At 32.0% G+C, this 21561-nt stretch overlaps 2 protein-coding genes across 4 annotated transcripts; both read left to right on the forward strand.

Annotated features, from left to right (window-relative positions):
- The first annotated feature begins 328 nt into the window (after positions 1–328).
- LOC127730713 (uncharacterized) lies at positions 329–8794 on the forward strand. Of its 2 annotated transcripts, none has more exons than XM_052239225.1 (10): positions 329–387; positions 644–1394; positions 2142–2426; positions 2666–3233; positions 3944–4264; positions 5415–5705; positions 6100–6390; positions 6820–6840; positions 7184–7313; positions 8340–8794. In XM_052239225.1, the coding sequence occupies exons 5-10, from the start codon at positions 4015–4017 to the stop codon at positions 8500–8502; spliced, it is 1146 nt and encodes a 381-aa protein (XP_052095185.1). In that variant the 5' UTR covers positions 329–387; positions 644–1394; positions 2142–2426; positions 2666–3233; positions 3944–4014; the 3' UTR covers positions 8503–8794. The 2 variants fall into 2 exon arrangements, with proteins under 2 accessions (XP_052095185.1, XP_052095184.1); XM_052239224.1 differs by having other exon boundaries at positions 2666–2752.
- A 3116-nt stretch (positions 8795–11910) lies between these two features.
- On the forward strand, positions 11911–21273 carry LOC127730711 (uncharacterized). Of its 2 annotated transcripts, none has more exons than XM_052239220.1 (10): positions 11911–12378; positions 12712–13002; positions 14025–14309; positions 15137–15223; positions 16119–16451; positions 17489–17782; positions 18865–19176; positions 19608–19628; positions 19957–20089; positions 20980–21273. In XM_052239220.1, exons 1-10 carry the CDS (start codon positions 11943–11945, stop codon positions 21098–21100), a joined length of 2313 nt encoding a protein of 770 aa, XP_052095180.1. In that variant the 5' UTR covers positions 11911–11942; the 3' UTR covers positions 21101–21273. The 2 variants fall into 2 exon arrangements, with proteins under 2 accessions (XP_052095180.1, XP_052095182.1); XM_052239222.1 differs by having other exon boundaries at positions 14076–14309.
- The last annotated feature ends 288 nt before the right edge of the window (positions 21274–21561 follow it).

Genomic DNA, 21561 nt, shown 5'->3' on the forward strand with positions numbered 1-21561 from the left:
AAAAATGAAATAAAAAAAAATGTGGTTTAATTGAACAATTCAAGTTCATTGTTGAACTTTCAACATCTGTCGCCGATTTTTGGACAATTTTAATCTAAGCTAAAATATACATGTATTAACAAAATGGAAAACAAAATCAACTCGAAAAGAAGATAAAAAATAGAATGTAGAAAATTGGGGAACTACAAAAAAATTACAATTTTTTTTTCTTTCCCAGTCTACCCTTATACATTTTTCTTTCCAAAGGTATCATAAATTCAGTATTAGATAGTTATAATAAGCTGAGTATAAAGTTACATGCACTCAGTTGGAACATTTAATTCAGCGACTCAATACTTTAATTGTTCAAACAACATGTCGAACGGAAGTGTATATTAACAAAAAGAGGTAATTAAAATCTATAATGTTAGAACATAAGTAAAAATTCATAACGTTTAATGCAAAGAACTGAAAAGGTTTTAATATTGGACATTTGAAACATCAGCGAATGTTATTATTGTTAACGTAAATAATACAACATTCTATACGCTTCAATCTTAGTTAGAAAAAGGTTTTGATAAAATAGGCACGACCCGCAATAAGATAAATTTTACGATTGATTGACTTGTATTAAGCAGATAATGTTTGTTAACATTTTTTTCAGATTTTCTCTGATGAAACATAATGTCAACACCGATAATAAATACTATTACCAAAGAGGAGACGTCAGACACGATTGACATTAGTGATCTTGAAAATTTTACAGATGATGAGTTACTAAAAACACTACAAAAGTTGGAACAAGACAAAGAACTGTTGGCACAGCAGCAATTACTTAAAGAAATAAATAAACTTCAAAATGAGATAAAGATCCATGAAAAACAAAAGAAGAGAGTATTAAGTAAGCAGTTTAATATCGTGAATTAAATGTAAAAACAAAAAATAATCATAAATATGCTTTATATATAAAAATACTTTAATAAACAGTATCATTCTTGATACTGCTATGATTTTGATAAGACACAATGTGTAACGGTATGTTTAAAAACAAAGAACTATTAAAGCCGAAACATTGGCAATTTAATTTTCGTATATAGCACAATTACCTTTGTGATAAGAAGCTTTGAAAATTGAACAAAAATATCTCCTGAAATTATAAAAATGAAACACGGTCTTTTTTTAAATTTCTCCCGGTCACGGCACCAAAAGTCTAGGCGATGAACCTAGAAGCGAGACAGATTTAACAGACCAAGAACTAATAGACGATTTGACCATCGATGAATTATCTGAAAGATTAGAGGAGTTAAAGATACAAAGAGACGATTTCTCAAATAAAAAATTGTTAGAAGAGATAGATGCTCTTCAGAATGACATACAACGACTTCAAAGTGACACAGATTACAGAGAAACTAGAAGTAAGATCATTCTAAAAAATACCTACGTTTGAAATTTAGTGATATATTTATAGTGCCAATTTGATTGATTGATTGATTGTTGAAGTTTAAGACTACTTTTACCACACTTTGTTATATCATGACGGCCGGTTTGTATTGTTCAAGGAAGCAAGAGTTATCGGAGAGAACCATCGACACTAGTTCGGGAGGTAAATTGACTATTATAGCTAAATAAAATCGGCATCGAAAGCACTTTGTCACGATCGGGGTTCGTACCTTAGTGTTGACAGGCTAGAGATCACCGCAGATAAACTTCGTCGACCACCCGCTAACCAGACCCCTGGCGCCAATTTATTTTTACAAGTTTTGTATTTATTTGATATAATGAAGACGAGGAACAAATTCAGAGGAGATGATGCACTATGCATGTCCATCAAAGCACAATCATAGACACTAAAAATAATATAAAATGATACGAAAAACATATATTCTCTAGGGTTTAACAACATTGTATTACATTTTTATGAAGACCTTTCGGTATCTTAAGAATTTGTTGTACTGATACGTACACTTACACATTTGTTGGCCGAAATTTTATTGGTTGGCATAAAAAATATCAAACTGAACGTATGGAGGGCGGTTTTCGACTTTCGTAAGGGAAATGTTGAAAAAGATCTGTATTTTAATGCGAATGATGCATTGTGTTATGATTCTTTTTTATTTTAATTTAACTAATTTACTCATTTGTGAAAATTCAATGCTTTGCAGTCATAGCAAGAGATGCAGTGGCAGTTTATGCTTTATCTCCAACTGAAATAGAGGTACGATGGGATAGTTTACAGTTTGGCGAAGTCCAATCTTACACAGTGTTCCACAAACCTGTTACGGGAGACGATAATGTGTATGTGTCAATACCGCTAGACGGAACTGTTGCTTCCTGTATCATATCGGAACTCGAAGGAAATACCACATATCACATTAGGATGGAAGCTGAAGGTTCAGACAAATCAGAAATTAAAACAGATACTGTTGAAGTGACTACGTTCAAATCAGGTTACTATGTACTGAATGCAATATGAAATGCCATTTGTTCAAGTAGTGCTTAATTAATCAAACATTTTATACACTTCTTCATATTTGTTTGTTTGTTTTTTCTTACTTTATCTCAATGCACAAATTCAATATCACAACTTTTACATAATGTACTCTTTTGATGATATAATTTCTCACTGTTTTTATATACATATTTCATTTGTTGGATTGTCATTATAAACATAAACTGTTTATTTTAGTGTCGGGATTTGTTCTTATCTTGGCAAATTACCAAGATTTCCAGCTTAAAGCGTTGTCTAATATAGAAGGAACACTAGCACATGTTGGTAAGTCCTTACTCTTATATAATATACAATTGCATAGTTACACAGGATGGAAAATATACAGCAATGAAAAATAATAATAGGCATTCGAAATATGCACAGCACATGAATTGCTTTCATTACTTTCAATAATGAGTTGATACCAATACCATATAGGATACTCCGCGAGCAAATTTGAACTTGAGATATTTTACGATCTCACAGATTGATAACCTGCCCCATGTGATATGTTAAATGTTTCTATATTTCGAAATATTTGCTCAAAAAATATTTTGTTGATGCACATCTTCATATTTATCTTATTCTTTAATTCACCCGACGAGTTATGCATAGAAGATCCATTAACAGATGGATAGTTAGACAGAGAGTTTGTTTGATGTACGCAAAACTTCCTAAATAAGGTGATGAGTGTGTAAAAAGTACAACAATCCTAGTTTGAGAAATAACCATGATACTTTAACAATATTTTTCCTTATCTAAGCAGGTCAGTAAAATGTAACAAGTGTTAACAGGAAAAGTAATTAAAAAAAAATAATTTCAAAAACAAATAAAACACACTAACGTATAACCAGTCCAATTTATGCGTTTAAGGCATTAAACAATCCAGCAACTTAGACCACCGCTGATGAGAAAAAAGCGCATATTATCAAATTAGCTTCGGTATCTAGTAATTTTTTATAACAATATTCAGAACACTGAAGTCTACTTCCAATTATACATATATTATTTAAACAACATAGCATTTTAGATGTTCACAGTTATTAAAAACTATTTTTCCTATATCACTACATACAAAATTTATTTTAGAATGATTTCATATTGAAAAAGATTAACAAAGTTTCAATGCAATCGAAGTCTGATGTTTTTTTTTTTTAGATTGATTGAATTCCGATTAGGAGAATCGAAAATCATAATGTTGATAAAAATACAACATGACATTCAGATTTTGTAATCTGTTGAGAAATCAAAGATGCAACGATTTGCGTCTTTTACATTACGCTTTAAAAGGTTTTTATTCCTTACAACACATACACCATTCATTAAACTTTATGGTTTTTACAGAAACGGCGTTTTAAAAGAAATACATCTGAGATCAAACGAAACGAGAAAATCGAATTAACCATTCCAATATGCAAATAAGGAGATTCTTTATTTCAATTAGAGTATACTTCCTCCTATATAAATCTCTTACAGAGTCATTGAAATCAACCTTTGAAAATTTACATTTTGAAGTCAAGTTAGAGGAAAATTTAACAGGGGTAAAAATGATCGAGTCGATCCAAAGTCACAGACAATGGTTGGACCAAATTGGAATAGACTGCTTTATTCTGGTACTAGCCAGTTACAAATACCATGGCTACATATTTGGGATTGATGGAGGTGTACTAATAAGCAGATTTATAGATTGTTTAAAATATGATATTAACACTGACTCCACTGATGCTCAGGGGAAACAAAGAATTGTGTTGATAGATACTGCCAAAATCAAGGAAGAAACAATACAGGAACTAGATGGTATATATTCCAGTACATACAATTATTAGAAATTGCAAATTAAAGTAAAACGTGACACGTTTTTCATGCGTGCAATGCCCGTTTCTCAATTAGCTCTACGCAAAGCTGAATGAAGAAGGATTTGACTGTTCTGTTTCGACATTTTTGAATTTTTTGCTTACAACTCTTTGATGTATTTGGATTTCGTAACGTCACACTTCACTGATGAAGGTTATTCAGAAAATATGTGTGTTGCACACTGAAATTGAATTTTTCTGAAAAAGAGACGCAGAAGATACCAAAGAAATATTCAAACTCATAAGTCGAAGACAAACTGGCAACGCCATGGCAAAAAAGAAAAAAAGAACGAAAAGACAAGCAACAGTCTACAAAACACAACATAGAAAACAAAAGACTGAGAAAAACACAAACACTAACTGCACCTTGGTCTCTTGTGCATTGGAAGGGTAATGCTCCACATTTGGTACCTGTAAGTACAAAAATGGAGGAAAAGATGACGTACGGGATTCTGTTCACGACAATTGGAACCTATCCATCATAATCTGTGAAACAGATGATTCCATAACGGTCAATCAACTCGTGATGGCGTCTGTAAAATTTTCGAATGGTTGACTTCAGCTTTACCACTTGGTACCCTTGTTTTAATAGCCTCCTTGTAAGCAGAAACCCTATTTCAAGAAAAAAATGATAAGAAACTCAAGCTATGGAATGTCGTAATAATTGGAGATATATACTCCATATGCACTCACAGCTAGGATGTTGCTTCATAAAAATGGAAAGTTCATAATTAGATACTGAAATCATCTCTTTTGTTAGCAAAGTTTTGTTGTCATCCGACATTTTTTTTTCAATTTCTAGATGTGAGTCAAGATATGAAGCAGACCTGTATATGTGGTATCGAAGCTGAAACAGTTATAAAAATTGAAAATCGCAATAAGTTGTTAAAAACAATCTACAGTCTATTTCCATAGTGTTTGTAAAATTTACAAACATCAGTTTAGAATTTATCAAAATATATGCATATATATCTTGGGCAATAACAAAACATGTACATGTCCTATCTGAAATGTTGAATGAATTTCTACAAAAACATTGTTGTATGGAAATTGTCATGTTTCAATAATATGAAAACTGTATCATTATCTTACAGACTCAAACCAACCAAGAAATGTCAAAGTTCGATACATCGATTCAACTAGTGTTGAATTTTCCTTTCAACCCCCAAAACTATCAGAGTTACAAGTCAGTCGCTTCGTAGTTGCTTTAAATGATGGTGAAAAGACAAAAATGAAGAATGTAAAAGCAGAGCATACAAAAGAAACCTACATATGCGAACTCAATAAACTGAAAAGTAATACAGAATATAAATTTGAAGTGTTTACAGCTTATCCAGAACACAATGGCCAAGCAGTCAATGGAATAATTAAAACTAGTAACAAAGGTAAATGCTACCAGAATAATAACCAGATAATAATTGTTGAATTGGAAAATTTTATTGGTATCCAGCGTTACAAATATGAAATATTCATACAAAGAAAGTATATTAATATTTTTGTAAATAGATACGCGTATTTCGATCTTTGTCATGAAATTGTTATATAAATACATTATTTCAAGTTGTAAATAAAGTATATACATATATATTTATACGGGAAAGAATTTGACATTTATGCACATATACATGTACCATGACACTGTCTTTAAAGGCATGAAAGGTTAGAGAACAGATCGAATCAATGCAAAATAACATCAAAAACCATAAAACAGAAAGAAAATAATCAACTATTTCATTCATTACCTCCGATATAATAACTAAGTAACATATTATTTTCCAGAATCTAATTGTCCTGTGGCATTTGGACTGGAGTTGATATCTCAGTCACAGATCTATGCCTTCTGGAAACCATCTTCCACAGATAACTCTGACAATTTATTTTATCATATATCCCACAAATCAATGTACCAAGAAGAATTCGAAGGAACAACTGTATCTTATCCATGTCATGTATTTGATAATTTGAAACAAAATACTATGTATACGATCAAAATCTCTTCAGTAAAGAGGGACAAAAACAATGTTGAATATAGTGACCCAGCTGAAGTGTCGATAACAACACCTAAAGATGGTTGGTTTATCTATCTATTTTTTTAAACCTCAAGTGTTGCAAGTACTGTTTCTTTACCGCGTTTTATAAAATAAAAGCTAACCATTAATAGAAAGAAGTTGTAAACATTTCGAAATTTGTGTTGTGTTGATGCATGTTGTGTTTATGAAAGACGCATTCGAAAATTCGAAAATGTATAAAAAAAAATCTTCACTTGATGCCAATATTATCATATTAAAGATAAACTCATCATAGATACCAGGATTGAAATTGTGTACTCCAGACGCGCGTCTACAAAAGACTCATCAGTGACTTTCCAATACAAAAAATGTTAAAAAGGCCAAATAAAGTACGAAATTATTTTCCTATACACTTGACGGTTAATCTTAAGTATCATCTTCTTTAAAATGTCGTTTGTAGATTAAATATATAGGCATGCATTTTTTGTAGGTACACCAATAATTATGGCAGGTAAGCTTAAAGTTACAATTACTTGCTTGAAATCCATTAAAGGTGTATAAATGATGACAGGAAAAAATAGCATGTTTTATTTTTTCGCTTATGCTAAAGTATACACCTAATTAGATCTCTTTTCTAAATGAATACAAATACAAATGATGCAGCGAGATTCAGATATCAAATATCGGAAAGAAGAGAGGAGAAAGATATCAAAGGGACAGTCAGACTAAGAAGTCGAAAACAAACTGACAATGCCATGGCAAAAAATAAAACGACCAACAGACAAACAAACTTGTAATATGAGTGTGTACTTCTCTGTCGGATAATAATATACATTGTACATGCAATTTTGTAGACTCGTCAACAACACATATTCTGGGTGAACCACATTTTATGATAGCAACTGCCAATGGTCCATTTGTCTCTGAGGAGGCACCATCGTTTCTTGGCTGTTTCGCAAAACATCTACTCAAAAAGCATAACAGGTATGATTTATCACAGTATTATAATGCTGGGATTTTCGATAGCGTTACTAGCTTTTATTTCTAAGTTATGATCTTATAAAAAAACAATAAGAACTTTAAGAGAAAATTGAAGTGAATGCGTAAATTCACAGGACATTACAGGAATGCGACAACCAAAACATAGGTTTAGTGCTCAATTATTGACACAATAAAATTGAGAATGGAAATGAGGAATATGTCAAAGAGACAACAACCCGACCAAAGAGCAGACAAGAACAAAACTATGAAAAATAACAATTAACATTTTAAACTGAAGCTTCAAGTGGAGAATAAAAACTAAGGGTGGTATCAGATGCTTTAGGTTTCGTATGCTATAATTGTGGTATTGGTCTGTAAAACTATGAAATAACAATAACAGAACACTTTAAGACAATACATCTTTGGAAACTGGGAGACGTGACAACAATAAAATGTGACGAAACCAACCTTTGTTTATCATGGCTTTTACCGAGCAGCTTTTTTAAACTACAGTAAGAAATGACTTAATTCGACAAAAACACTTGAATGACTAACTAATTGTAAAATGTAAACAGTGTAAACAGTAGTAGTTTGTTGAGATTAAGAATTGGGAAATTTATGAATGGATAAATAATCACTGTATAGTTTTCAATTGTGGATGCAAAAGAGAGGCAAAAGATACCATGGAATATTTAAACTCATATATCGAAAACTAACTGACAATGACATGGCAAAAAACGAAAAATGACTAAAAGGAAAAACAACAGTACACAAAACACAACATAGAAAAACTAAAGACTGAGCACCACGAACCCCACCAAAAACCGGGATAGTCTCGATCTAATAGTTGATTAATAAATGTCGAGGTATGAATCCCTGTTTGTTATGTCAGCTGTATGTTTTGTTTTAGCTTGATAAGCTTTTTTTTTTTGGTAAAAACTAATTTCAATCCAAATTATGTTATAACTTGACATAATTTTTGTCTGTTTGCAAACTGGCTAACTGTATGATGATTTCGTCATATTTCAGGTTTGACATAACGTCCATAATACAAGATGTAAGAAATGAGCTGGTTTATACGTCAGATAGATATGAAATGCCGATATTATCATCGACACTGAACAAAACATTATTTCTTGGAGGTTCTCCAAAGATGAAACCTGATAATGATAAACAAGATGAAGGAAACTAAGTTTTTAAGACATAATTATATGATAGACCTTTTATGGAATTGTATCTAGTTTACAAGTTCATATTTACTTTAAAAAATATCAGGTTTGAACCATGATTTTATATTCATGTATTGACTCCTGTAACCAATAAATATTATTATCAGCATAATCTTCGAAACTAGAAGATAAAAATGACATCGAAAAGGAATGAATTGAATTGAATTCTATGTCAGTGATTGTTAAATTTTTCCTTTTTTATTATTATTATTTCCATGACGAAGTTTATTTGAGAAATAAAGTTTGAAAAATGTATATGCAGAAGTGTGTTAATGTTAGAATTTTATGTACTTACGTCCTCGGAACACCAGCATAGATACATGTTTGATCTAAAGTTTGTGGAGTATTAAAACGATCATTTTCCAATCTGCAAATGGGAATCAGTGTTAAAATTGTATTTTACATCGTCTCTCTGATAATTGTTTCGATTGTCATCAATATAAGGTTTACATATATATTTAGCCCATTGGTGGCATTCTGCTGTTTTCTGCTCTTTGCTCGGGTTGTTGTCTCTTTGACACATTCCCCATTTCCATTTTCAATTTTTGGTCTTGTTTTGTTGTTTGAAAGGTGGGAGTTATTAATATCACCACCGAACCAGGTCCGGTAATTTTAAGATAAAGAGCAGCAATGACAGCGCTGCTCCTAAAACAGAAATTTTTTCAATAAATACCATAATGAAATCGCGAATATAAAGCGAAGCTAATTTTAATTCAGTCGACAAATCGCGAATATAGACGGAGCGACAATTTCCAGGTTAATATTACTTTGAAGTAAAGTTATATACCATTATATTTTTGAACGTTGTCTCATGTATGTTCTCGCCATTTGCCTTTTTCCCATCACGTTTAATGTAAATGAACGTATAATTAGAAGATACCTCCAATGAAATAAATATATAAGGTAGCAACATCTACAGTTCACTCTTTTCTTGCCTGGTGTGGTCGCTCTGATACAATGTGATTAGAAAACTGTGCATAAAATGTTTAGAATATTTCAAGTACTTACCCTCAATGTTTGATGCAATTTCAAGTAGGAGAAACAGAAGGTTGTTGCCCTAGTAACGTTTCAATCATATTCATAATTTTGAGATCTCCAAGATGTACTCAGTATACAGTTTTACAAAATGGTAACATGTTCTATTTATCTGGAATAGAATTAAAAAAGAGGTTACTATTTCCTCTCCTTGTATCCTTCAAAAATCCCTTTTCTGACAATAAGGAAAACTTGTCAGCGAGAACTGAAACACGTTTGATATACACCGATAAAATAAGATACAATTGCAGGGCTTGTCGTTAGTATGATTTAATTGTAATGAAATCGATGGAAGATTGCATTACAATTAATGCCCTCTCATTAAGTACATATAAAAATTGTGCGATATAACGCAAACCAACGGCTATTTTCCCCTTATTGCAAGTTGAAAATTATATGCTTAATATAGGAACCGTTTATCCTGGGACGGATGTCATAAATGTTAAAACTCGAGAGCGTGAGGGAGTGACATGAATCATTAAAAAGTCGCCATCTACAATTTTGAAGTAAGAAAAGGAGAAACTTCCAATTCCTATTACACAATTGATATTGTGTCAATAATGACTGGTGTCTTAGTCTTATAGTTCAATATATCGAATCTTTATTCTCAATACCACCGTAATGTGTCTAGAAATTCATATATATCCCAATATCATTAATCAGCAAGAGGTTAAAATAAGAAACCCTTGTAATCTTAAATTCATATGTGCTTGTGCAAACGTAGACTTTTGAACTGAACCTTAATGAAAAACACGATTTTTTTTAGTTTTTCTGTCAGTTATTTTAACCTGGATGCAGACGCAAGTCATTCATAAAGTGTCATTTTCATCAAATAGCCAGTATGACATATTGCTTTGCACTGCGGTTGTCATAGTCTATCTCCTCTCTCATATTATCCTTTTATCTTATCCGTTTCTGCACTCTTCCTGTGAGGTATTGTTAAATTTAAGTGTTCATTTGGCGGTATAATGCAATTACAATAGTCAATACTTGATAACGCATGATCAGTGTTAAACTTTACAACTGTCTGAAACTTTAAACTTCTGGCAAAACTTCATGACGGCAATGCTGCAGTATACAAGAATTGAAAACAACTCGTCATAAATGTCATGCCTCCTAAGCGATTTTCTGGATTTACCTTCATCAGAAAAGCTCAAAGCCGAATATTTGTATAAGATCTCCAGAAGAAAGAACTTAGAAAAAACTACAATGTATGAAAGTTCCATTTATGAGCGATATGCTTTTTAAAAAAGAATCTTCACTTCGTTTGAGTTAAATTAAACATATCTCCAAAGGCAAATTTGAATTCTGATTCTTCAAACTAAAGGTTGCCCCTGTCCAAAATTTACAATTCCAAAATTTTATTTGTCCATTTAATTTACAAACAAATTTGAGTAAAACCCGACCTTTCTTAATTTATTAATGTTGTAAATTTGTTATATAACAAAGAGAAGCGAAAGATACAAAAGAGACATTCAAACTCATAAGTCGAAAATAAACTGACAACGCTATAGCTAAAAAAAGACAAACAACAGTACACATATCACAACAAACTAAAGACTGAGCAACACGAACCCCACCAAAAACTAGGGGGATCTCAAGTGCTCCGGAAGGATAAGCAGATCCTGCTCCACATGTGGCACCCGTCATGTTGCTCATGTAAGTAATAACTCGTTGGTAAGTCTAACTCGGTAGGTCACTTTCAGGAAAAAGGGGACGGGATATCATTATTAAAATGTTAAAAGTTAGTTTCTATTCAATATTTGATCTGTAAACTTTCTTCAGCGGACTCGTCGATGTAACAAAGAAAAATTGTCGGCATTTGGTTAAACAATACCAAACTTTCTTATACAAATATATATACGAATGACCTGGAACATATTATACAAATAACTTTGACTATATCCTGGATAATCCTCTATATTATTTGGTATTGGTACTTTTAAGTAAGGTCAATCATTATCTTAAAATAAAGTATAAAACAATAATGATTTTGGCATATTTTTTTGTTTTTTGTTTTTTTTATGCTCTTTATCACTGCATTTTATTTGGACTTCCAACGCTCTATGGTGTACCAAATTGTAAGCCTTATATCTTTGGTGAGATTTAGCTGATGTATAATATTGTGTTTAAATATGAAACTAAATCCGTTATACTGAAAGTATGCTAACACAATTAATTAACGAAATCGAATCGTTCCAAATCAATGCCTAGTTAAAGTAAAGTTCAATAAAAATATTTTTGTTTTGTTTTTGGTTATTGGGTAAATATACAAAGCAAAACGCGATAAAAGCGTGACAAAGACTAAGATATAATTACAAACTTTTAATAAACGTCTTTATTAGGTATACTACTGATAGTATTAAAAATGGAAAACGAAAAAGCAACATCTAATGACCATAAAAAAGAGGACGATGACGAAAATCTAAGGAAGACTGAAACAAATATATCAACAGAAACATTATTAACAGAGAAACGAAACTACAAAGAGGAAGAGGACCACCAGCATAAACTAAAGATTGAACCAACTACAAATACATTAGCAAGCATTCCAGACGGTGAAAGAACTAGGGCAATTGGGAATGTGATAATTAACGAAAGTACAAAACAAAGCAATGAAGCAACATCCACGAGAGACGAACTTATTCAGAAGATAGAACAACTTGAAATTCAGAAGAAAGCTCTAAGACAAAAACAACTTATAAAAGAAATACAATCATTACAATCAGAAGTACAAACAAACGTTCAAGAAGATTTGAAAACTGATTCATTTGGAAGAAATGACGTACCAAATGTTTCCAACAGTATGTACACCATTATGTATTGATACGAAACTATAACATATTTCAACAAATGTACAAATCTTTCTTGCAAAATATGGTAATAAATCTAAGTGATTCAAAGGATTATCTTAAAGTTATGATAGGGATATAGTAATTTGGTAATTGTTGTTTGGGGTTAGAGATCAACGGTCGGAATCCTTGGTGTTAAACGTACATTTAGTTATTTAACTCATTACAGAAAAGTGATTAAAATATTACATAAATTGTTATAGATGCCGGATATTTTAAAAAGGTACCAGATTATGAGTGTAATCACAGTAATATTGTTAGCTTTATATTTTCATTTTATCCAAGGTGTAGCCCCTATGGCAACCGATATTTCAGCCCGGTCCAAATTTGATATGCAACTGCAAGAATTAAATGAGAAGATAGAACAGACAAGTAAATATGTGGAAGAAAGGAAAAAGGCGGAAGACTTGTCATCTCTTACTACAGAAGAATTGCATACTAAAGTCCAAGAGCTTAAACACAGGAAGGAGTTGTTATCCAAATTTCGACAAAAGGCGCAGGTAATATCTTTGATACAAGATTTACATACACAGGTGTCAGCAATGAAGGAAAATGTTAAAACTATAGAGGATAAAAGTAAGTACTTGTTATTTTTTTTCTTTCTATATCCTAAATCTGCTTAACGTAAATTTTTAATGCCAAATCTTTATGCAATCGCTACTTATGTTTCTACGGATTTCTACACCCTTGTTTTTGAAATGTTTGGGTTTAAGCGTTCCCGGAGAAGTTCAATCTAGAAAAGTGCTTCGGACACACGAAATTTGTAAAGTGTAATTTTTATTTTTCAACAACACTTAACGCAAGTTTCATACTGAACTGATATTTGATCTTGTGTATCAAATACCAGACTAAAAACCTTTTCAGCGATACATACATTGGTGTAAGGCAATATCTTGTATGCAATATATCAAGGAATATATGAAAATATACTATTTTCATACTACCAAATTTTGAGGTATATCATTTTTCGGCAGGTTACCTTCTGTGTGGAAAACAGTAATTTTCCCCAAAATTTCACCGATTGTAAGCTTGATTTTGCTTCTTTCAGTTGTTTTTACTGGACCGAGTACTATATTGTCCCACCACAGAATTATTATCCTGTCGGAAAATTGTATACTCCAGAGTCAAAAGTCGGTGATATGAAAATTGTTTATTAAACATCTTCATGGCCGGAATTGCTGAAATATCTTATTCATTAAAACAAGGCTGAAGATACCAAAGGTACAATCAAATTCATAATTCGAATGAAACCGACGAAACTACGGCAAACAAAATCGATAGATACACAAACAAGTCTTCAAAGCACTGCATAGAAAACTAAAGAATGAGCAACACGAACTAGGATGAATTTTTAGTTGTAATCTCTGTCCTGCCTTTTTATTTTTCACACTATTCGGTCTTGCCTTTTTTTTATAAATTTATCCTGACTTTTTTTACATAAATTGTCATCCTGCCTTTTTTTTTTTGCAAAGTTGCTCATCCTGCCTTTTTTTTTTTTGCTCAAAGCTCCTGTCCTGCCTTTTTTCAAATTTCATCCTAGCCCCCTCCATAAAAATCAAATGGTAGCTCCCTTAATCAACTGCCATTTCTCTATTCAGTAATTTCCAGTGATCGTCTCAAGGCATATGCTTTGTCACCCTCTGAAATAGATGTTTACTGGGATCCAGCAGACTATACAGACTTGAAGGCTTATACTCTATTCTACAGAAAACAAACAGATGATACAACCGTGTTCCATGCAGTACACCCAGATGTGTCTATGACGTCTTATGTAATAGAAGATCTTAAACCAGGTACAATATACGATGTGAAATTAGAGGGCCTTGCAAATGAAGGATATCGAATAACTACTGAATCTTCCGAAACAACAACATCCAAACCGGGTATGTAGAAAATCGTGTGTCTTAAATAAATTAAAGTTACAAAACAAAAAGCAGGTTTCATCCCACTTCATTAAAAATGACATTTGCAGTAAAGAATTGTTTTGTGAACTATATTATTAACAATAGAAAATATTAATTTTAGAAACAATTTTGTTTAATTTTTTTATGAATCTTACTTATGTTCTTATTTAATTACAAAATACTTTGATCGTTTCAATCTCACAAGAAACAAAGTGTAGCACCATAACATTTTGTAGCTAATTTATTCAATTCACTATCATCGGGGAACGTGAAAAACAACGGCCTGATTTATGTACAAAACAACAAACGATAAACAAATTTGATATACAGCAACAAACGACAACCACTTAATTTCAGGTTCCTGATAGTTATCAAAGGTACCAGGATTATAATTTAATACGCCCGACGCGCGTTTCGTCTACATAAGACTCATCAGTGACGCTCAGATCAAAATAGTTATAAAGCTAAACAAATACAAAGTTGAAGAGCATTGAGGAACCAAATTCCAAAAAAGTTGTGCCAAATACGGCTAAGGTAATCTATTCCTGGGATAAGAAAATCCTTAGTTTTTCGAAAAATCGACTTGGAACAAGAACATACAGAATGTGGCGAGGTTTAAAGTTGTTTGCTTTAAAATTGAACGTAAATACACGTATTATTTTTCTAAATTAAAAATGTCGACCTGGAATTTGCGAAAATGAATATTATAAGTAATGATCAGCATCAATGCAAAAAGGGTCTATCAACGTTTAAATTTTTTTTCCAAACAAGTATATACTGATAACATGGAATTATTTGCTTTGTAGTAAATGGATTTGCGTTAATCATAGCAAACCATTCGGATTTCCGATTGTCTCATCTTACGAATCTAGATGGTATTCAAACAGATATATGTAAGTAAATTGATATAATTCCAAAAAGAAATATGTATGTTAATTATTAGAATTTTGCAGTATTATCAATTTTTTTTATTTTTCTACGATCAACCCTACCATCCCCAACGCCCAATTAAACTATCGACTACATCTTCTCCTTAAGCAATGCTTTTCCTACAAAAAAATGAATCGCAGATACAATTCCTTGTTTTAGGTCATAAAAAATCTTACTTTGTGAAGAAACATACTGATTCCAAAAACAAATACACTGAAATGACATAATCAATATGCTAGACATTTTGATCGATAACATATTTGTTGAGTTTGATGGTTTGATATTTCAACAAACAGTCTGTAATAGGTTCTAATTTTGCAACTCTACTGACCGACTTGTTTTGTATTGATATGAAGCAGAATTCATACAAAACCTTCTACAAGACAAGAAGAAAAAGCATCTTGCAAAGTTCTATAATTTCTCTTTCAAATATATTGAAGACATCCTGTCACTTAATAACCCCATTTCAGTAAGTGCATGCACCTCCTATTTCCTGGAATTAAGGATACTAACGAACCTAGAAGGTCTACTACTTGTCTTGATCTTTTCCTTGATATTAACACAGATAAACGACTTTAAACTAGAATGTTTGAGACACGTTTTAATTTCAACGTTCCAAATGTAAACTTCCGATTTCTCAGCAGTAACACACCATCTGCCCCATCGTTCATACTTAATCCCTTTTGTAAAACTCAATTCAAAGATTATCATCCTCGTCCTGAATATACATGTACATGAAACATTTATCACTAAACGTTAAAAAATTAACACACAAACGATATGCAATTTGTAATTGGCTTTCCCCGAATTCGGATTTATATTGTAGTTCTATGTTATCTTAGTTTAATTTCTTTTAAGTGAGCTTTAAAGAGCAATTAGAAGATTTCGGGTTTGAAGTTTTGATCGAAGAAAATATAACTGGACTTGAAATAATCCAGGCAGTGGAAAAATATTCATCCCGTCTAGAGCAACAGCACATAGACTGCTTTTTATGTGTTGTCACTGGGTACATGTATAATGGTTATATTTATGGAATAGATGGAACACCAGTTTTATTGAATAAAGTGTTTGAACCACTACGAGTTGCCGATAAAAAGGAACTAGACAAATGTGAGATTGGAGAAGGCAAAGTTAAACTTTTATTTGTCGATGCATTTAAAGTACGCGAGCATGTCATCGAAGAATTGGATGGTAAGATTGTGAAATTTATATCGTACTAATTTTTATGTAACGTGATGTCTAAAAATTATAGTTGATAAGGAGTAAATCACTGTTAAATAACATCTAAAATAGTTACTTGCAATATTGTCTTGGAAAATCTACCCCATAACTGCTATTCCCAACAACGTATACAGTGTTTACGTATTTAAAGGGGGTTGCCCCATTACTTTGCCGAAACAAAATTGAAGAGAAATAATTTAATAAATCGGACTTCTACCTTCTATTGTAATGCCGTAAATGGAACTAATATATTAGAAATGATAAACTCGGGAACATTCTTCCAGTCGAAATATGCTAACTGATTTAGTAGACATGGTTTTTTTCGGACGATGGTGTGACGATTTAAGATACTAATTTACCTGTCACAAGTTCTGTCAATTTCAATTTAATGTCATGACGAGACTTTAGAGAAACCTGTTTTTAGTGTTGTTTGATTTTTGGCGGAGTTAGACGAAGTCCATCACCGTCTTTTAGTAATATGATGTCGGGCGGATGGTCGGGCAGGCATCCAGACTTGGGAACTTAGTTTTTTTTCAGCAAAAGTGACGAAAGAGGGTACACGTTTTGTGTAATCAACTCCTCCTATACAGTGTTCAATCCAGATAACAGACTTCACAGGACGATTGTATATATGTTGAAGTTGTGTAAATGCTCAGCCTCTTGTGAAATTGTGATTTTATTTACTTTGAAACTTTTTTCAAAAGATTTTAAAAAAGAGGAAACAAATTTTTAGCTCCTATAGTTTCAAACCCAAATCCCTGAAACTTCACAAGAAGATTGCACAAAAGTTTAAATTGTGCAACTAGTATTATAGAGTAAGTTGAAAGAAGATTTTTTCATATTTCTTCTTCCCCTTCATGTAATTGTAAACATTCTACATTGATTAGTCATACATTTTGCAACCTGGCCATTTGAGACTTTGTCTAATTTTTGTTTGATTACGCAGCTGTATTCAAGCAGTAGCCGTGAATCTTACTTTTATCATTCAATTCTGTGATTTTTTTCAGACTCGTTACAACCAAGAGCAGTTCAATTTCGATCGACGTCAAAGACAGTTTTAGAAGCTTCTTGGAAAAGGCCAAAACTTACCAAAAGGAAATTAAAGGACTTTAAATTATTGCTACACAATACATTTACATCACAAATAAAACATGTACCTTTTAATCAACAAAAAGATAGTTATTTCTGCAAATTCGATAAACTAAATTCTAATACAGAATATAACTTAGAAATTTCTGCTGATTTTGAAGACGGCTGTTCTGGAAAGCCAGTGAAAGCCACATTGACAACGTTTCAACCACGTAAGTTAAATGCATTGTCTATAGGTCAAACTATGAATAGAAGCGGTAGAGAAACTTTTAATAGTATAACTGAGTAATATTACCGACTTACATTTTCATTGTGATAAAAAAGTGTGTTTGTCGCACTTCATAAATACAGGATAAAATCACAATATAAAGTAAGGAGATGTGGTACGATTACCAATGTGAAAACTATCTATAATGACGTGGATAAGAGCAAATAAAAATCCCGTAAGGTCTTTAAAAATGGGCAATATCATTGTATCAGTGTTTAGAATTTAGAAAAAGTTTTTTAAGAAATTTATGGTAAATAAATCCCTGACTTGATATTTACCAGTTATACATAGATTGTGTTCATTGAAATATAAAACATCATAACAGACACGAACATAGCAATCGAGGATGAATGCACACGATAAATAAAGGGTCAAAGAAATATCTAGTACAAAAAAGGAAAATTACCAATAGGGAACGAAATATCCTCCCTATTGCCTAAATATTTGTTTTGATTTTACTGTTTGAAACTGAAATATCCTAATCTAGCAAAAGGATAAGTCTTGCTGTTGATATCAGATTTATTTAAATAAAATTCTCTTGTGTAGATTTCCACAGACTTATTAGGGAATTCTTGATTATTTAAATCAAGATTTTCATCAAGGTAGCGATAAGTATATTAATTATCAATTAAATGGAATTTACACAAATTTTACTGAGTTAGGTAATAAATGCGATTCATAACAATACAGTTTGTCAAGTATGTCAAGGTAAGGTTGGGGCCTCGGTGGCCGAGTGGTCTAAGTAGTTACTACTGTAATCACTAGCCAGTCAACACTGAGGTTATGAGTTCAAACCCCGCTCGTGCGGGTGCACTCGACTCAAATCTTAATTGACTAGGATTGTCAGTTTTCCTATCGAAGGTCGGTGGTTTTCTCCGGGCACTCCGGCTTCCTCCACCAATAAAAACTGGCCGCCACGAAATAGCCCAAAAGCGGTGCTTAAAAGTGGCGTTAAAACACCAAAAATCAAAATCAAATCAAGGTAAGGTTGAACGATCTGTATAAGTCTTCACTCCTTTTTTTCAGAATTTATGCAGCCTAGAAAACTTTCAGTAGAAGCAGTATCGTCTTCTCAAATCTATGTCTACTGGATACCACCAAAACCCGAGTCCCGGGCAGTAATGGGTTATAAAGTGTCAATCAGGGATCAAACACACGAAGAGTATAGTCAAAAGATTACAACTTATACATGTATTGTGTTTAACGATCTAAAGGAAGGCACAGAGTATAATATATCTGTGACAACGATTGTAAAGGGGAAAGTAATTGACATTGAAACTGAAGTCAGAGACGAAGAAAGTATGCCAGTATATATTGATATAACTACACTTGCAGATCGTAAGTTGTGAAAATGAATAAGAATTATAATATCAACGAAAAAACGATAGAGTCATGCTGATTTTACATCATTATGTAAAAATTGTCTCAAGTATTCTATAACCAAAGGAAACAGAATGTTTATAATTGTATTTATGATTATTAATTTATTGCGGATAAAATGCTAGTGCAAGAAATGTGTCAATAGTCATCATACACCATCAAAATAGTGTCATATAATCCTAGTAAATACAAATTTAATGTAACAAATGTGCATGTTGGCAGTTGATGTCTTTTCAGTAATTGTTAAAATATCTTGGAACATTAAATGATGAAAGTCCCGAACAACACACACACACACAAACAACCTTTGGATAGTATATGTATAGTATGGGATTTTCATATTTGCATGTATCTCACTATTTATAATCTTTAACAATATTTACTTTTAGGAACACCTTCAATGATGTCAGGTAAGCAATTACACTTCACACGTTTTCAGTTTTATAAATATATATGAATAGCTTAAACTTTTCCCTATGGTTTTGTTTCTACCTTGATTTGTTATTTACATGGATTTAAGAGATTTGAACATTGGTAATCTACTATTGCCTCTAATTTATATGCCGATGAATATTAGTGTAAAGTGTAATAATTTCGCGGATTGGATATTAAATGAAAACGGTCAAAACTTTTCTGTGTAAAAAAAAGTATTTTATGGTGTTTTGTTTTGCATATATAAGGTATGCCACGTGCTTTGTATATATAAAGTATGTTACGATTGTTTGTTATTTATTACAGGATCAACAGTTCAGTATATATTAGAAGAGCCAGACTTTTTCATTGCATCTGCAACTGCAACTACTGTATACAAGTCTTCAACGTCATCGTTTCTTAATACTTTGAAGAGACATCTAGCGGAAAAGTACGAAAAGTATGTTTGCTTCTTTTAACTAATAAGGAGAAGTTATTCCAAGTTAAAAATCTGGGATCGGAAAGATAAGAAAAAAGAAAAAATATAATATTAAGAAAGTTTACAAAAGTATAAATTATATTTCCCATTCAGAACAGGGGATATTTCGTACTTTAAAATAAATGACCACCAAAAGATAAATCAAATGTCTTGACACTTTTTCCAATCGTCCATTCAAACTTTAATGTTGTGAACACGTATTTGTTGCTTAGTCTTTAGTTTTCTATGTTGTGTCATCTGTACTATTATTTGAATGTTTGTCTTTTTATTTTTGGCCATGGCGTTGTCAGTTTGTTTTCGATCTACGAGTTTGACTGTCCATCTGGTATCTTTCGTCCCTCTTTTAAACAGTTTACAACATATATACACGAAATGTCTCAATGAAACACTTTGATATCTCTTATTTTTAAATTGTTTTAGCTTACCAATGGTTTTGTCTCAGTAAAACTTATTACAGAAACAATGTTTATTACGCCCTTTTAGTCTACACGAGACACTCAAATGGCACTCGAATTAAAACAGTTGGAAGGCCAATTGAATTAAAGTTGAACAGAATCTTAAAATTAAAAACAAAATTAAAAAAAAAAGATGTGTAAGATCTAGCTCAGGCTATCTTAGCCTTAGGATTGAAAAAGTGTTTCGACAAATTTTAATATTTCATGAGCTGTAATTGTACAGAAAATAACCGTATTAATGATATATTAAGCCGGCACAGAATTCATGGCTGCAGGACTGGCGAAACGCTCACCAGCAGTGGCATCGACCGAATGTTTGTAAAAACTCTTCAGAGACCAGGCTTATAATTATTCTGCATTTGTTTTTAAGACTTTTGTTTTGCCTTTTTGTTGTAGGAAAGATATACGAAGTATATTAGAAGATGTCAAGAAGGAAATAATATGTTCATTGGACAATTATGAAATTCCACAATCTGTAACGACATTGCGTTATCCCGTATTTCTAGGAAAGGTCTAAAGTTTATAACGATAAAATGGTTAAAATGGAATATATATATAAAGTAAACGCTATCTTTATATCATGAAGACTTAATATACGGGAATCATGTAGTGACAGTTCATTTATGTATACATAAACGCTTGTCATATTAAAGAAAATAAAAAAGGTAACCTTGTTTGACTCTTCTTATTTGTTCTCAACAAATGTTAATGATTGTAGCAAAAACCAACAACAAATCCCAAACAATATCGCACCAGAACTTATCTTAATGATATTGAATAATAGAAACATTCAAAATTTACGTTATAATAAAATTATAATGCTCGATCGATAGATAGATAGATAGAGAGAGAGATAGATCAATTAATAGATTGATAGATCGAGATTGACATCGAGAGAGAGAGAGAGAATTTTCTGAAAGCGCGCGGTAACAAACGCTGCAAATGCTGCCTACAGATGCATCACTCATCAACATTCCA

The sequence above is a fragment of the Mytilus californianus genome, unplaced genomic scaffold, assembly GCF_021869535.1.
Source record: "Mytilus californianus isolate M0D057914Y unplaced genomic scaffold, xbMytCali1.0.p SCAF_2, whole genome shotgun sequence".
Lineage (NCBI taxonomy): Eukaryota > Metazoa > Mollusca > Bivalvia > Mytilida > Mytilidae > Mytilus > Mytilus californianus.

Bases quoted from the DNA above. Each gene is read 5' to 3' on its own strand.
- LOC127730713 (XM_052239224.1), top strand. From the start codon at position 2,357: ATGGAAGCTGAAGGTTCAGACAAATCAGAAATTAAAACAGATACTGTT. The intron at 2,753-3,943 runs GTAAGTCCTTAC...AATCTCTTACAG, and splicing joins AGGAACACTAGCACATGTTG to AGTCATTGAAATCAACCTTT. The intron at 6,391-6,819 runs GTTGGTTTATCT...CATTTTTTGTAG, and splicing joins GATAACAACACCTAAAGATG to GTACACCAATAATTATGGCA.
- LOC127730711 (XM_052239220.1), top strand. From the start codon at position 11,943: ATGGAAAACGAAAAAGCAACATCTAATGACCATAAAAAAGAGGACGAT. The intron at 14,310-15,136 runs GTATGTAGAAAA...TTTGCTTTGTAG, and splicing joins AACAACAACATCCAAACCGG to TAAATGGATTTGCGTTAATC. The intron at 15,224-16,118 runs GTAAGTAAATTG...ATTTCTTTTAAG, and splicing joins TGGTATTCAAACAGATATAT to TGAGCTTTAAAGAGCAATTA.